This window comes from Bipolaris oryzae, assembly GCF_000523455.1.
Source record: "Bipolaris oryzae ATCC 44560 unplaced genomic scaffold scaffold_72, whole genome shotgun sequence".
Lineage (NCBI taxonomy): Eukaryota > Fungi > Ascomycota > Dothideomycetes > Pleosporales > Pleosporaceae > Bipolaris > Bipolaris oryzae.
In genome coordinates, this window is record NW_006911348.1 from 65,224 (window position 1) to 80,014 (window position 14,791).

General features: G+C 50.6%; 4 protein-coding genes across 4 annotated transcripts; 2 read left to right on the top strand and 2 right to left on the bottom strand.

Annotated features, from left to right (window-relative positions):
- Positions 1–97: 97 nt before the first annotated feature.
- On the bottom strand, positions 98–1,287 carry COCMIDRAFT_5630 (uncharacterized protein; the record flags this gene model as incomplete). Its single annotated transcript, XM_007690137.1, has 2 exons — positions 98–437; positions 992–1,287. The coding sequence occupies 2 exons, from the start codon at positions 1,285–1,287 to the stop codon at positions 98–100; spliced, it is 636 nt and encodes a 211-aa protein (XP_007688327.1).
- A 2,409-nt stretch (positions 1,288–3,696) lies between these two features.
- Positions 3,697–5,651, top strand: COCMIDRAFT_5631 (uncharacterized protein; the record flags this gene model as incomplete). The annotated part of the gene is made up of 2 exons (XM_007690138.1): positions 3,697–5,045; positions 5,096–5,651. 2 exons carry the CDS (start codon positions 3,697–3,699, stop codon positions 5,649–5,651), a joined length of 1,905 nt encoding a protein of 634 aa, XP_007688328.1.
- Positions 5,652–6,154: 503 nt separating this feature from the next.
- COCMIDRAFT_96310 (uncharacterized protein) lies at positions 6,155–8,696 on the top strand (the record flags this gene model as incomplete). The annotated part of the gene is made up of 4 exons (XM_007690167.1): positions 6,155–6,202; positions 6,298–6,996; positions 7,048–7,182; positions 7,230–8,696. 4 exons carry the CDS (start codon positions 6,155–6,157, stop codon positions 8,694–8,696), a joined length of 2,349 nt encoding a protein of 782 aa, XP_007688357.1.
- An 82-nt stretch (positions 8,697–8,778) lies between these two features.
- Positions 8,779–11,822, bottom strand: COCMIDRAFT_37104 (uncharacterized protein; the record flags this gene model as incomplete). Its single annotated transcript, XM_007690151.1, has 2 exons — positions 8,779–10,617; positions 10,668–11,822. The coding sequence occupies 2 exons, from the start codon at positions 11,820–11,822 to the stop codon at positions 8,779–8,781; spliced, it is 2,994 nt and encodes a 997-aa protein (XP_007688341.1).
- Between the last annotated feature and the right edge of the window lie 2,969 nt (positions 11,823–14,791).

A 14,791-nucleotide genomic window follows, 5' to 3' on the forward strand; every position in this document is an offset into this window, starting at 1 on the left:
AAGTCCAATAGGACGTGAACCCAACAATTAACCTGCTTGCTTGCTTGCCTGCTTGCCTGATTCAGATAGCTATCTGGCTAGCTGGCTAGCTAGCTAGCTAGGCGGTCCCCGAAGCGCCAGCAGCGCTGCCGCCTGCATCACCTCCCTTTCCCGCCTTCCTGCGCATGCTCTTGCTGCGATGCGTGTAGTAGTTACTGGGCTCCTTCATTTGCTCCTTATCCAGCTGTTCTTGCGAAGGCTGCAATTTGCCATCTTGAGCTCGCTCGCGCACTTTGCTGACTTTGGAACCCATTGCACTGTGTGATGGTGTGTTTGTGTGGGGTGTGCGAGGTGTGGGTACTGGAGATAAGGGTGAGATAGGGTTGAGTGGAGGAGGTGCTTGGTTTTGTTGTTGCTGCTGCTGTTGTTGTTGTTGCTCGTTGGAGAGGATTATGACACTACAGTCTGCCGTTAGTAAAAAGAAAAATATACGACGGATGTAGTCGGAAAAATCGAGATCGAGTGTGCAAAAGGGAGCGCGATGGTGTCGCGTGCCATATTTGTATGCCCTCTTGATATTGGTCGGGGCCATGTGACTTACGGAGGAGCAGGATGTGGTTCGGGTTGGGGTCTGGGCTTGTTTGGCGGGCGGGATAATGGTTGTTTGTTGGATCGGCTTCTAAGGTTATAGCGTGACGTCTGTCGCTGCCTGTAGTGGGTGGGAAACAAGAAGTCAGAATCGCATCAGGCGGAAGAGAGGGAAAGTCAATAGGGCGTGGGTTGGGCAAGGGTCTACGTACGGCCAGGATGACGTAGGAGGGCGAGCCCGAAGACCCTGTTCAGCAGGGGCCGGTACCTGAATTTGGGGTCTAGGCTGCACTGCTCGTTTATTACCACTTCGGGCAAGAATGATTATACTAATTGCACCAAGTCAGTATGACTGGACATTTTCCACGCAGCTAAAATTATGTACATCTGCAGATGTTCGGACAATTGATTGGTTGGTACATACGGTGGTGCGGCAGGTTCCGGGTCTGGCTGTGGTGGCGCTCTCTGACAGTCATTGACCTGGAGACTTGAATTTGACGGACTCAAATCTGTGCTGGAGTGTCGAGACATCGTCGATAAGGCGTGAATATGGTATAGCGACTTGTAGGCCAAGTCGTAGATTTCAAGCAGTAGGGAACAGGTTTCAGCCACGGATAGGGCGTGGGAAACTATCAAGGGATGCGAGTGGGCGAGCGAAGACTGCAGTTCAAAGGATGCCACGACGGGCGCTGAAGACCGGGCGATATCCACGTTGGCCATTGTTGTTGATGATCCATGAGGCATTCCGTCTCAAGTCTTATATATGCCATGAGGCCTCTCATCTCAGCACACGCTTGTGCAATTCCTTAGTGCAGTTCTGCCTGTTGACCTTCACGAGTCACTGCCTTCGCAGCAGCATCATGATCTCCTACTTCGGCCCCATGATCCTTCCCAAATCCAGGTCCACGAGTAGGCGGAGGCCGTTTCCATGATCAAAGACGCGCTAAGGCCGTGGGTGAACGCTCGGCCAGAACGCGGTAGTCTTGTGTGAATAGGCTATCTTTGGGGCGGCCCTTGTCCGCAGCGAGTGGGATGGGTGGGAATCCATTGGAGGGACGGGAGTCTAGTCAGTGGGGTGCCTGAAGAGGCTCAAGTTAAGCTTTGGTGCATGTTTCTCGTCATTGCCCGGCCTGGTGTTTAGCTGCGAGGCCCCCCCTCGGGGATAGTAAGTGAGATGAGGACAGGTACGTTAGGCGAGCCATTTTGCGCAGACACGTGTGAGCCATCCTGGTTGCTTCCAAACAAGTCGCGTGGTAGGCAATGCTGCTGCTGTACCGTGGCTGTGCGAGAGGCATCAGACGGCTTCGTCTTTGGTGTGCGACTGGCCGCATGCAAATGTCCTTAGCTGGACGCCTTGTAGGGCCGAGCATCGAGGCTTACGATAGGCTGCCCCCCTAATGGTGGTGGATGAACAAAAGAGGCCAGCACTCATCTGGAAGCAGAACGATACCGCGAAATAGGTTGGGGTTGGAGTGTTTGCATTAGTCTGGGACGGCAGCGTGGAATAGCTGGTGTTTGCCTGTGCCGACTATGTTGTGGCTGCCTTGGTACCTAGGCCCGCCGCCCCGCTTCCACTCCTCCACCACTCCACCACTCCACTCCACCGCCCTCGCTTCACGCGGCTCGTACCTGTGCCTGCCCGTCCCTCTCTCAACGCCCTTTGCCGTATCCCAAGTCTTGTCGTCACCATCACCACCACCTTCATCATCATCTTCATCATGCCCACCACCATCACCACTACCACTACCGCTACCACCGCCAGCGACAACAAGAGTAGCAGTAGCTCGCCTTTGCCGCCCCTGCTCTTCTCATCACGCGCGCACGAGTCAGCACTTTGGCCCCCCAATCACCATCCCGTTGGCCATACTACTTGCGATTGGTAAACTGCCATGGCCAATCGTATCCTCTACCACCTCCTCGGGCCTCAACCGACGTCCAGGTTGCCCAGCCATCGCAATCTTATCTCAGCTATAAAAATAATGATTCACGTGGAGCTGCGATGCTGCTTCCAGGATTAAATCCGTATCCCAATCATGTCTGCCTTGCCCTAAGCTATTCGCTTGCCGGGGGCCAATGGCAGTGCTGGGCCGGGCCTAATTATGACGCCACCAAGCCTTCCATAACGGCCTGCATCCTCATCCTTCCAATTGTACTACGGGCCATGACCCTCGCTATGCCGTCATACTGGAAATATCAATAGCTTCTAGCCCAAGTATCATTTGCGACCTCTTCTCTCCGCTCGGCATTGCTGAGGCGCGCCGCCAAGTTCTCGTCCCGTCGGTCATCGGTCGACTCTTCAATCTCACGCAAGATTACACCGACCTTTCCATGCTTCAAAATATCTATAGTAGCCCTACGTGCTTGGGCCGATTACGTATGATTACCAATGGCCCCCCCAAAGAGACATAAGATAGAACGATAGCGGCTAGTAGAGCCTCTATCCACCAGCGGTCACATATCAGGACGAACACTCAGAATGTCAGAATTGCGTCATGTTCGCTCTACCGGGCTCCGTCGTCGCTTCAAATGTGCCTCGTACATAAGCCGGGTTGTGTTTTGAAATCAAAACTCACGCGATGGAGTTGGGGTCGGAAACAACAGACTCAGAAAGAGCACGCGCGCAGATGGCCCATTCTCCGGCTTGACCCCACCAGTCCCTACCTCTCTCCCGAGATGGTTCCGTTAGCTGTTTACTGGACCTTGGACGCGTAGCAGCCTCTTGCAAACCATATGGGAATCGTTACCAACGATGCGTGTCGAGACGTGGCCACAGCTATAAAACTGTGCGCCCGTTGAATCGCGGGGGACGTTGACAGGGGCTGGCTTCGCTAATCTGGCCAACCGATCTCGACTCAATGTTTCAGGGACGATCTGCGTCATTGATCGGTGCTAAGCCAACGCGAAAGATTAACGCGTCAGGAGAACACAAGATGTCAACCTGCATCTTTCTCTGTACAGGTTTCAATTGTTGGCTGGCAGTGTGAGGCTAGGTACCTGCGCATGCGCTGTTTTGCTCCTCTCAGACCATTTGATTCTATACTGTTGTTTCCAATCCATAGGGCATACTTGACCTACCTGGGCTACGTATCGTCTCGACCTTTCATACATTCTTCGAAAGGCCCCCTTACAATGCCTCCAAAGCGTAAATCTAACGGCATTCCACACAATGTCAAATCTGCGAACAAGTACACTGACGCATCCGGTAACGCACCCAACAAGCGCTCACGCATAGCCAAACCTCTCGATAAAGCCTCCACAAACAGCGCGCCACTCATAGATGCGATTGTGAGAAGCTCTAAAAATGGCGCACCTGGAGATGCTGTCAAGAAGGAAGAAGGTAATTTTGACCATTCGAGGCCAGAAGAACGAGCAGGCATAGTCGATCGGCAATACTATCCAGCAGAAATGAGCAACGAGCGATGCGCCATGTACAACGCTAACGAAATTCCACGGCCAATTGCAATCTTGGAGAAAACTTTGAAAGATACGAAGCAGAGGAGGGATAAGATACAAAGCGGAAACGAAAATGGGCACGGCGATGCAGTCATGCATTGGTTCAAGCGCGACTTGCGTGTACGAGACAACACAGGCCTCTCGAAAGCTGCAGAACTCGCAAAGAGTAAAGGAATTGGCCTGGTTGCTGTCTGGATAATGAGCCCACAAGACTGGGAAGCACATCTTGTCAGCCCACCCAAGTGTGATTTTGAGCTTCGTTCGGTACAGCTGCTCAAGCAAGAACTAGAAGAGCTCGACATACCCCTGTACATTGAGACGGTGCACGAGAGGAAGAACATAAAAAAGCGATTGGTTGAAATGGCGCTTGAGTGGAACGTAAAGAGCGTCTTCTGTAACCTTGAATACGAGCCCGACGAGCTGCGCCGGGAAGAGAGGCTAGTACGTATGATGTTGGAGAAAGGTATCAACATGGACCCACAACACGATGACTGCGTCGTACCACCCGGAAGTCTGAAGACGGGTACCGGAAAACAGTACGCAGTATACACGCCCTGGTACCGCGCCTGGATTGCATACCTCCATGCACATCCTCATCTTCTCAACGAGCGCTCCATGCCAGAGAAGAATCCTACTGGTTTCCGTGAGAAATTTACCAAGCTCTTCGATTCCAGAGTCCCTGATCTTCCAGATTGTAAGTCTCTTACAGCCGAAGAGAAAGAGCGGTTTCATCATCTATGGCCAGCCGGCGAGGCAGCAGCTATCGATCGATTAGAACGTTTCCTCACCGAGAAAGTAATAAAGTACAAGGATACGCGCAACTTCCCTGCGCTGAACAGTACTGGCCGAATCAGTGCACATCATGCAGCTGGCACACTAGCCGCTCGAACGAGTGTGCGTATGGCGAGGGACATCAACAGCGTGAAAAAGCTCGATGGGGGCAAGGAGGGCATAAAAGGCTGGATTGGAGAAGTAGCCTGGAGGGACTTTTACAGACATGTTTTAGTTCACTGGCCCTATGTATGGTATGCATTTCTGCTTCCTCTTCATCACTCCATAACTAAGTTTCGTGCAGCATGAACAAGCCTTTCAAGTACGAGTACACAAACATCGAATGGGAATACAATGATGCCCACTTCGAGGCCTGGACGCAAGGTCGTACAGGTTATCCCATCGTTGATGCCGCAATGCGCTGTCTCAAGCACACGGGCTACATGCACAACCGACTTCGTATGATAACAGCATCCTTCCTGGCCAAACATCTCTTGCTAGACTGGCGCCTTGGCGAACAATACTTCATCACGCACCTCATTGACGGTGATTTTGCTTCAAATAACGGCGGCTGGGGCTTCAGTGCTTCAACAGGCGTGGATCCTCAACCATACTTCCGTATCTTTAATCCTTGGACACAGTCTGAGAAGTTTGACGAGCAAGGTGAATTCATTAGGCTATGGGTCAAGGAGCTAGAGGATGTGCAAGGGGCCGCGATACACAATCCCTACCAGGCGAAAGGTGAGGCGGCCAAGATTGCAAAGAAAAATGGGTACCCTGAACCAATTGTGGAGCACAAATTTGCGCGAGAGAGGTGTTTGGCGAGGTACAAGGCTGGTATTGGGAGAGAGACTGCGTAAGGGAGTGTTCCCTTCTTCAATATCGTTGTTTGTAATTTCCATCACTAGGACATGCCATTATCACGTGATTTATGCACATTTGTGGACATGTGGTGAGCGTGAATTGCTCTGCTATGTGTGGAGAGGCTGCTATATTTAGCTAGTCATGCCAAGGGTCTAGCACGCTAACTGTATTGGAGTTTGGCCTGAAGCCTCCCTCCGTCGCAACAACTCGACGTCATATTTCAGTGTTAGTATACCGCGCTTGTTCTTTGCAAAGTTCCTAGGCAAATGCGAGAGTTTCGATACAATGTAAGAGTTGTCTGAACTACCTGCATTGGCTCAGTATCCTTGAACTGTTGTTTGTGTTCGATCTTTTATCATCTGATCTAAGCTTTATTTAGGCTTCAGCATCTGGAGATTTCCGCTTATCAAACCGTAACGTTGGTCGTCAAGAGTAGTGCTTGAATATAATACCTTCATAGCCATTCGAAGGATTGTTGTATCTTTCTCAAAACTCCGCAATGACCCAAACGGGGAAATGCGACACGTGTCGCCAGCGGAAAGTCAAGGTACGAGATTCTCTTGTATACCTCTATCTGGAAGGTTCCGGACGTGAAAAGTGAAAAACTTGATTATATATAGACATTTACTGATACATATGTAGTGCGATGAAGAGAAGCCTAAATGCGGTGCATGCAAGAAGAAAGATCGCCCCTGTGCCTACTCATATGGAAGACCATCAGCTTTCATTGTGCAAGACCCGAACCAGTTAACAAAACATGGCAAATCAAGGGTTCCGTTTGTGGTACATAGTTTCAGTTCTTCTGAGGACGATGCGGTCTCATCTTTTTCAGCATCTTCAGAATTGCGCATCACCACCGAAAGACGAGTGGGTGATGGGCAAGGCTTCTTTCAGACCTTAGCACCAACCTCTAAGTCCAAGCCTAGACCGTCGAAAAAGAAGGCCAGTATGCAGCAACGTGCACTGGAAGCGTACCTTCAGCATCTAGAAAAGGAGTCTATTATAGTACCATATCAACCATCGTCTCCGGAAACCGCACTGATCAGCCGCTACATCGATATGCTTGGACCAGATGTTTCTGGAAAACAGCCGCTTGCCATTCTGGGTACTTGGATTGAAACCATGCCGTCGCGTATAGGTCACAATCGGATGCTGGATCTTGCTGTAGAGTTTTTATTGAATAGCTATGCAGCATACCGGGATGGAATGCACTCGAAACGAAGGCTTGCCAAAGCCACAAAAGCCAAGGCTTTGAGGGAATTGCAGCTTGTTGTTCTGAATGCTCGTACTGAGCCTACGTATGACCTTTTACTAGCCACTAAGATGCACTATGCGGCTGAGGTGAGGGACTGCGACTGCTATGCTTGGATGCAATCTACTCACACATGCTAGGCTCTCATGGGAATTGATTCTATGTACCATGCCATTCACGCCTTTGGACTGGCTGAACTGATGAAGTCGGGTAAGGCCTCAGAAGTCGATGACGAGCACTATTGGAATCTGATTGATAACACATATGTTGACGATGTGAGTTTCTTCTTCTACTTAAGCGTCGGCATTTTAACATGTAAAAGGTCAATGAATCCATGTTGGCAGGCCGGCGATCGGTCTACTATAACGATTTCTACTTGTCGGCTACATATCCACCGCCCATAAACGCACCGATATCGCTTTCACCAGCACAACGAGCATCGATGGCGATTATGCATGTTTTCATCCAATGCCCTCAAATAGTATGCTTGATCAGACAGGCAATTCTAAACCCCAAAGATACTAGCGCACTCGCGGCGGCAGTCTCGCATATGGAGTCGCTAATACAAATCAATCTCTCGCAACATGTATCTGAGCTAATGCAAACAGCAATCACCATCGTACCAATTCCCGCGTCGCCAGAGTTCGCCGATCTTATGCCAGATACTCTAGAATTCGATACTGTGCAGAACATGATTCTTTGCACAAGATACTGGATGTTACAGAACCTATTGTGTGGCCTTGCCGATACACTATACCGACATTTCCCCGCAGAAGCGGCTCTCTCATTGCTGCCATCTCCAGAAAGACTGCGAGTCATCGACGTTGATAGCGCACTGCATCTCGCCAAATCCCTTCGATGGGCCAATTCTGTCTCTCAAGACTTACCTCTCGTACCATTGCGCATGCATACGCCAATACAAATCTCCATCGGACCATGGCAACGAACCATCCGTCATCTCTCAGCCCTGCGCTCCGCTTCTCCAGGCATACAACCCGACATCGATGCCGAGATATCCCGAGCCGAACGCATGAAAACCTGGGCCGTTGACGAATGCAACAAAATCCACTTGCTATGGGGCGTTTCTGCCCTTGAAGAAAAACCCCTCCTCGAAGCCCTCGAAGCCATGTCCGGCGAACCGATACCAGATTGGCTACCCGTCCGCGTGCGCTTTGAAGCCGAAGACGGCGAAATGGTCATGAAGCTAGACTACGAGAATAAAACAGGTAGCTACTCGGAACGATATGATATCAATGAGCAGCCCAAACAACGCTCGCCGCACCCAGGTTTACCGGGCCAGGAGTGGCAGCGAGAGGCTCTGCATGTTCACGAGCTTCCAATCAGAGGCGCAGATGTGCAAGGAGATGAAGGTGCGACTGAGCAGGTAAAGCAAAGTACTCAACAAGAGAATGAGTATCTAAAGTCGTACCCTCGACCTGCGGATTTCATACACGGCACTGGAAGAAATCTCTGTTCGACGTCTGGATGGTGGCCCGAAACGCCTAGAACGGCTACTGTCCTGTTCGACCCCACACATGAGCCCTCTGCATTTCCGCGCATGTCTCCTGGATCTAGCGGAGAGGCTACGGATGCAGATACGAGGACGGATCGTAACCCAAGTTTGGCGTCAACCTGGTGGCCTCAGTCCCCCGACGGGTCTATAAGTTTGTCGGACTCTGCTCGGAGGAGCTTTTCTACGCCACCGGCGGATGGGAGGAGCGTGACGGTTACGTTTAACAACAACAAGAAGAATGCGTGTTTTTCACCTGCGTGGACTAATGAGGGTTAGCGGATGTGGTTCGGGCAGGTGCTACCACTATATGTATTCCTATGTTACATTCATCAACATTTCATTATCATGATTGTATCGTCTAATAGAGTCCTTTCCGTGCCCCACTCTTTCCTCGTCCTTCGCCCCATACACAGCATATACTTAGACTCTCACACCAACTTTGAACCATTAGTGCCTCAAGTTCTTTTGTGACAGCCAACACGTCTTCTTCGCCACCCTTTTCAACCGCTAGAATGGGTTCGCCATTGACTCTTTGCTGCTGGTTCCATGCCTTGACCTGCTTTTGCGTAGCCTTTTTGAACACACGGATGCTGGTACGATCGTTGAGATAGCTCGTGAAATCTTCGAGGACAATGGGGTCGTACATGAGGATTTTCTCGTGCCACGTGGGTTTCGTAGGATCTTTGGTAGGCGGTAGCGAGCGGATATGCGCTGTGATTTGTGCAAAGATGTCAGATTTGATATGGATCCACTCTAGCATCTTGGTTGGTATGCAGTGTACCGGCGTTAGGCTTGCATCAGATAATGGGCCATGTTTGGATTTGATACCAGTACCCGTGGTGGCTTTGCTGGGCGATGTAGTAGGTGACAGAGATATGAGTGGCAACGGCTCTGCATCGAGATGTTTGTAGACCCGCGGTGGAGTGGGAGACAATGCTTCGAGGGCGTCATCTTCCGAGTCAAGAATCTCGTCGATATCAATAAACCGACTTGGTTCACTGGGCGGAGTGGATGGCACTACGGTCTTCTCCTTCGGCTTCGCCCTACGTTTTGAGGATGATGGCTTCAGTATCGGAGTGGAAGACGCAGAGGCTTTAGAAACAGTAGATTGTGACTTTGGCTGTCTACCACGTTTCTTGGGCGATCTATCACCCGTTCTCGACGTAGGTGCAGGCGGCCTCAACTTGGTTGCGGGGCTATACTGCAGCTGCGCCGAAGGTGGTAAGTCAAAGTCGTCAATGTCCACAAAAGTATGTTGAGATTCTGCATTCTGATTCGAGGGTGGTAGTTCTGATTCGAAGGTATGGATGTCTTTGAAATCCAGTTCGTTTATATCGTAATTTTGTGTTCTCGAACCCTGTAGCCGAAGGGATTTTGGGGAGTGAGGAGGAGGTGTTTGCTCATCAGACGAGATGGCAATGGGTGGAGGAGGGTCGTGAGGTATGTCATCAATATCAATAAATGACGATGGGCCAACATGGTCGTTCCGGGCACCATCAGGCTTGTTGTGAGTGACATCCATTAACAGTGGGATGTCTTGCGTTCGGTCAGGCTCGGGAATATACACATCTTGCATATGCTCTAACATGCCACCATCATCATCCCGCGTACTTGCAGCCCATAAGGCTTTCTGGCCCTTGGCCTTGGTGAGTCTAGACCATGCTGAAGGCGCGACAAAGGAATAGTTATCAGCCCTATCTGCATCTTGTTCTGACTCCTTGATCGCGAACTGGATTTGGCGAATCATTGTTGGGGATTCTTCCAGTGCCAATTGACTTGACGTTCCAAAAAGCACATCCTGTTGATTAAGTCGTAACATTGCAGCGGCAGGGCTGAGCAGCTTTTCGGCGACGAGCTTGGGTTTAGCAGCGGATTTAGCCGATACTCTCTTAGACTTCGACTTTGTCTTCGGCTCGCCTTTCTCAGCCGGCACCTTTGGGCTATTACGCTTACGCGGTAATTTCTTCTGGGGTGAATTGGTAACCGATGTAGCTATATCGTTCGATGGCATCATGGTTGTTGATGTTCGAGGCTCAAAGAAATTCCCCAATGCATTATTCGAGTCAGATTCTTCATCTCTTTGACCGTATTGTTCTGTCACAAGGTCTGTGATGGTGCGTGGTTTTTTCTTGGGAGCTTTGCCTTTCTCGGGTGAGGATTCACGGGAGTTGGTCTGGTTGCCGGGTATCTCTACTAACTGAAGACAAACATCAGTATAGTGATTTGGTAATCAGTGACAGCACCTACCTCTATACGTCTTCTTTTTGTAGTGGCCATCACCTCTCCAGTCAAACAACCCGTTTTTGTAGTTGTTTGAGCCGAGGGCGATTGTGCGTAGGTAAAGTTAGAGAGCATGTTTGTGAAGTTATCCTCAGCATTATGTACTAGCGATATATTTTCCTTTCCTGTCGAATCTGCATTTGGCGATGTTGTGGTCGTGTCACGAGGAGGCGTCCAATCTTGCCTTCGCACTAGAGCTTGTTCGAGCTCCAGTGGCTCTGCAACAGAAGTTGGTGGTCGCTGTTTCAGTGAAGCGGCCTTCTTAGGCCGTGGACTATCTGGTACATCCCATATAGATGCAGGATGACCACCTGAACTGTCTTTTGTCTCTACCGAATTCTGAACCGACGTTGGTCTCGAGCCGTCATCCTTGTCCACACCCGTTTGGAAATGCGCAGAGACAACGGATACGTCATCGGGTTGTTCGTTGCCGCTCTTCACGGCCGTCTTCTTAGGTTTTGTGACTCTCGTTCTCTTCGGTTTCACAACAGACTCTGCAGCCTCTTCTTCTTCAGCCTTCTGTTTCTTAGCCCGCGGCTTGCGTGGCTTCCCCGACTTGGTGAGTTTCGGCGCATCCGTAGTCTCACTTGGGGGTTTGGTGGCGGACTCAGAAGGTTCGTCATTGAAGAAAGGCGACTTTGTAGGCCGTTGTGGGCGTCGTAGCTCATCGTCTGAGTCTAGAATCTCTTTGTCTGACTTGGGTTTCTGCTTGCGCGCTCGAGGCTTAGGCTTAGGCTTCTCAGATTCATCTGTAGCAGCAATGGACTTCCTCGTAGGCCGCTTGCGAGGCTTTTCGATGTTCTCTATACTATCTACTGCATCCTTCTGCAATCGCGCTTCTTGTATCGCCGTAAAGTCATCGTCTAGCCGGCTTGTAAAGTGTTCGGATCGTACCAGGTTGCCAACGGTGGCAAATCCCCTGAGTGCACTCTCAGGGATAGGGACAGCTCTAGGGTTAGTCGTCGACGCGCCGGTTGTTGATCTCAGTGGACTTGCAGGACGAGAGAGTACCAGAGGTGAGGATGCGGGTACTGCGACGCGACGGGAGGGGGCATTGCGCTGCGGGGAAATCGCCGGCGGACTCGAGCTCAGTATTACGACATCATAGGTACTGCCTACCATGCTGAGGCGCGGAAACAGCCTCTGGGTAGCCAATTTTGAAGAGGGAGGAGGCACAAGCCATGTGCTTCAATGGTGTAGTGTAGGCAGTGAGTAGAGGGTGGCGTTGTGAACCCAGAACAATGCACGGTCGTTGGCGTCAATTGAAGTTCATTGCTGCAACACCAAAATGACTATCACCACTTTCCACACCCTTGCCCCACCACCAACAAGGCGTAGTTGTCAACTTTTCACAATTCATCTGCGCGTCTCTCCAAAGCCTTGCAACGGCCTCTTCGTCCTCTTCATCGATTCCATCTCTTCTCTTGGGTCATCTTCGGCTTGGTAATGGTCCCAATGGCAGCCCTTCAAGACCGCAGCTGTGGGCCTCTGCTCCGCTGCTCACACCACAGCAAAACCTAGCCGCCAACGAGTTGTGAGGAGACCAATGCATCTCTTCCGTTTATCAGGACCGGAGTCTTCCGATTGCCCTGATGTTGCGGTCGAGATTAAAGCTCGCAGAAGCCCTCCCACAGCGGCTCCGATCGTTGGACTTGGGCTGTTGCGTCCTCTCTCAGCGCTCAGGTCATACACAGAAGCAGCCTCCCACGGTACTTGGTAAGTCTTTCCCAGCATCACTGCTGACTCTGTGTGGCTGGTAGCTCTTGCCTGAGCATGCTTCCTTTTCCCAAAACCCCTCTGAGGCAACCCCACCAGTGCTCAAGCTTTAGCAAACCTGACACTGCACACGCACAAAAGCTGACCAACCAACTGCGATAGGTTTCTTGTGTTTCTTATTGACCATGACTGTAGCGTGTCATTTTCGAGTCTTGCCATCTCTGTCGGCAAATTCTTCAAACCGGACAAACAAAGCGCATAGGAAATCTTTCTTCCAGCGTTTCGATGGACTCAACCAGGTGAAGCCCAATTCCTTTAGGGTCAGCATGGCCCAATGGATTGTCATTTTTCTCTCCGTTATACCCGCGAGCGCTCCAATACCAGCAGCGACTGTCGACAAAACCGTACCTGATGGACAAGCAGCTCTGGTGATACTGACGCTTTGTTCAAAGCTGAAAGCTGGATAATGGGTTAGCCCTTTCCGAGGCAGGTATGGCCTTCTCGCTGCCCTTAGACACTCCATCATCAAAGACTCAAAGCGGCCGCTCCCGATACTGTTGCCGCGCCTACCAGGATCACAACCTACAAAAGGATAGCAACCTAATTCTTGAGCCTGGCTTGCTAGTCATCCTGAAAAACCTTAGAATATACGAAAGGGTCGACATCATATTCTCACTCGAAAATAACGCTGTCGTCGTACACATCTATAAGAGCACTCGGTTCGCTCCCACACCTCTATGCACTCAAAGCCAGCCTTCGACTTGTAATTTGTCCATTACTTCGACCGGACGAATTCCATTATGTTGATGCGCGGTGCTGACGCGACGAAGTACGGGACACTGTTATTTAGCTTATTGTGTAACGCCGAGTGTGCACACAACGATGCTTCGCTCCATCACATCAAGTTGAGATGCCTTGCTGAACTTCGGGACTGCAGTCGATTCAAATTCAAATATCAAATATCAAATCCAGGGCTCGATCGGCCCAGGAGTGGCGCCATTCAATGACTCGACAGCACAATCCAGCTCTTTCTCCGCCTTTGGACCTTAGGTATGATATTTTGTCGTAGAAGACCCGAGTAACGGCAGTGTCAACCTTCGAGCGATTTCGCCATGTAATAAGAGCCCTCGTCAGCTTCGACTCCTACTTCTGTTATTAAAACCAACCTCGACATCCGCTTCGACGGAAATCTAAGGCATAGTGGCGTTAGATCTTAATCGTTCCGAAAGAAGTTTGACCCGTACTACCATGCAGCAATGCAGAAAATTGCTCATGTCGCGTTCCTCGATGGCGGGATATCCGATGGCTCTGTACATACTCCGGAAGTAAGTCTCTTTATCCTCCAGGGTTCTTCGGAAGGATGCCAGTGCTTTGATTTCAGCACATCTCAATGACGTCTAGCAAAAATCAGCGACCCGATTGTTGGTTTGAGAAAATTGATATGGCCTCCGAGAATGGTTCGATCAAGCGGAATCGATGCCCTGGGAAGAAGTTCGCCTTTGGCCTATCTGCCATGAGTTTACGTCAAAGTCAACCAATCTGGTCCCGTGCAAGCGATATCTGGTGTTTTCCGAGTATTGAATCAGAACGGGTGTGGCGTTGCGTCGAACTGTCTAAACTGAAGGCGTCCATCGTCGTACTTAGGTCCAAAAGTCGGATGTCAATGTCGACCATGTGGAACACGCTCCGGACCAACAGACCTATACAGCTGGTTGTGACAATACCAAACTTCTTATCGTGTGGGGGACCTCAATCTGCTTTAGCAGCATAATTCTGTTGCTCAAGATTCTGTCCTTGTTCTGCATCCATGGACGACACTTGCTCAACCTATACTTTCCGCCAAAGGTATCCGCATGGACCAACTTGCTGCTTGCGTCACGCGCGCGGTTCTGGATTCACGCCGATACATCTCTTTCTTATAAGCTTCTCAACCGGAATTCAGCACTAACTTGATATCGGCTTGAAAACGCTTTTGCGACTCTACTGGCGGCTAGTTCTCGGCAACCGGGGGTACTGGCGACATCTGGTCTCTGCAAAGGTGGTATTGCTTCTACGTCAGCAAGGCACACAGACCATTGTTTCGCGCTGTGGCCTAGACGTGGGGGATCATAGGAGTGGTCCCATTAGCGAAGTCATTGTGAGGGTCCTCAAATTGTTTACACCGCCGACGCGGAGGCCCGGTTTAGCATCTACTTTGGTCTCTGCGTGAGTTGCTCTGTCGACCCGGATAACATGTGCCGTAAAGTTCAAAATGATCTAGACGGAACACTTGAGATTGGCATGGCTTTATGACTAGCCGGGGGCCCAATATTGGATATGTATTGTTGTCGGCGGTCGACTGGATCTCGTATAGCGGCGCTTGCGGGTATGGGGAA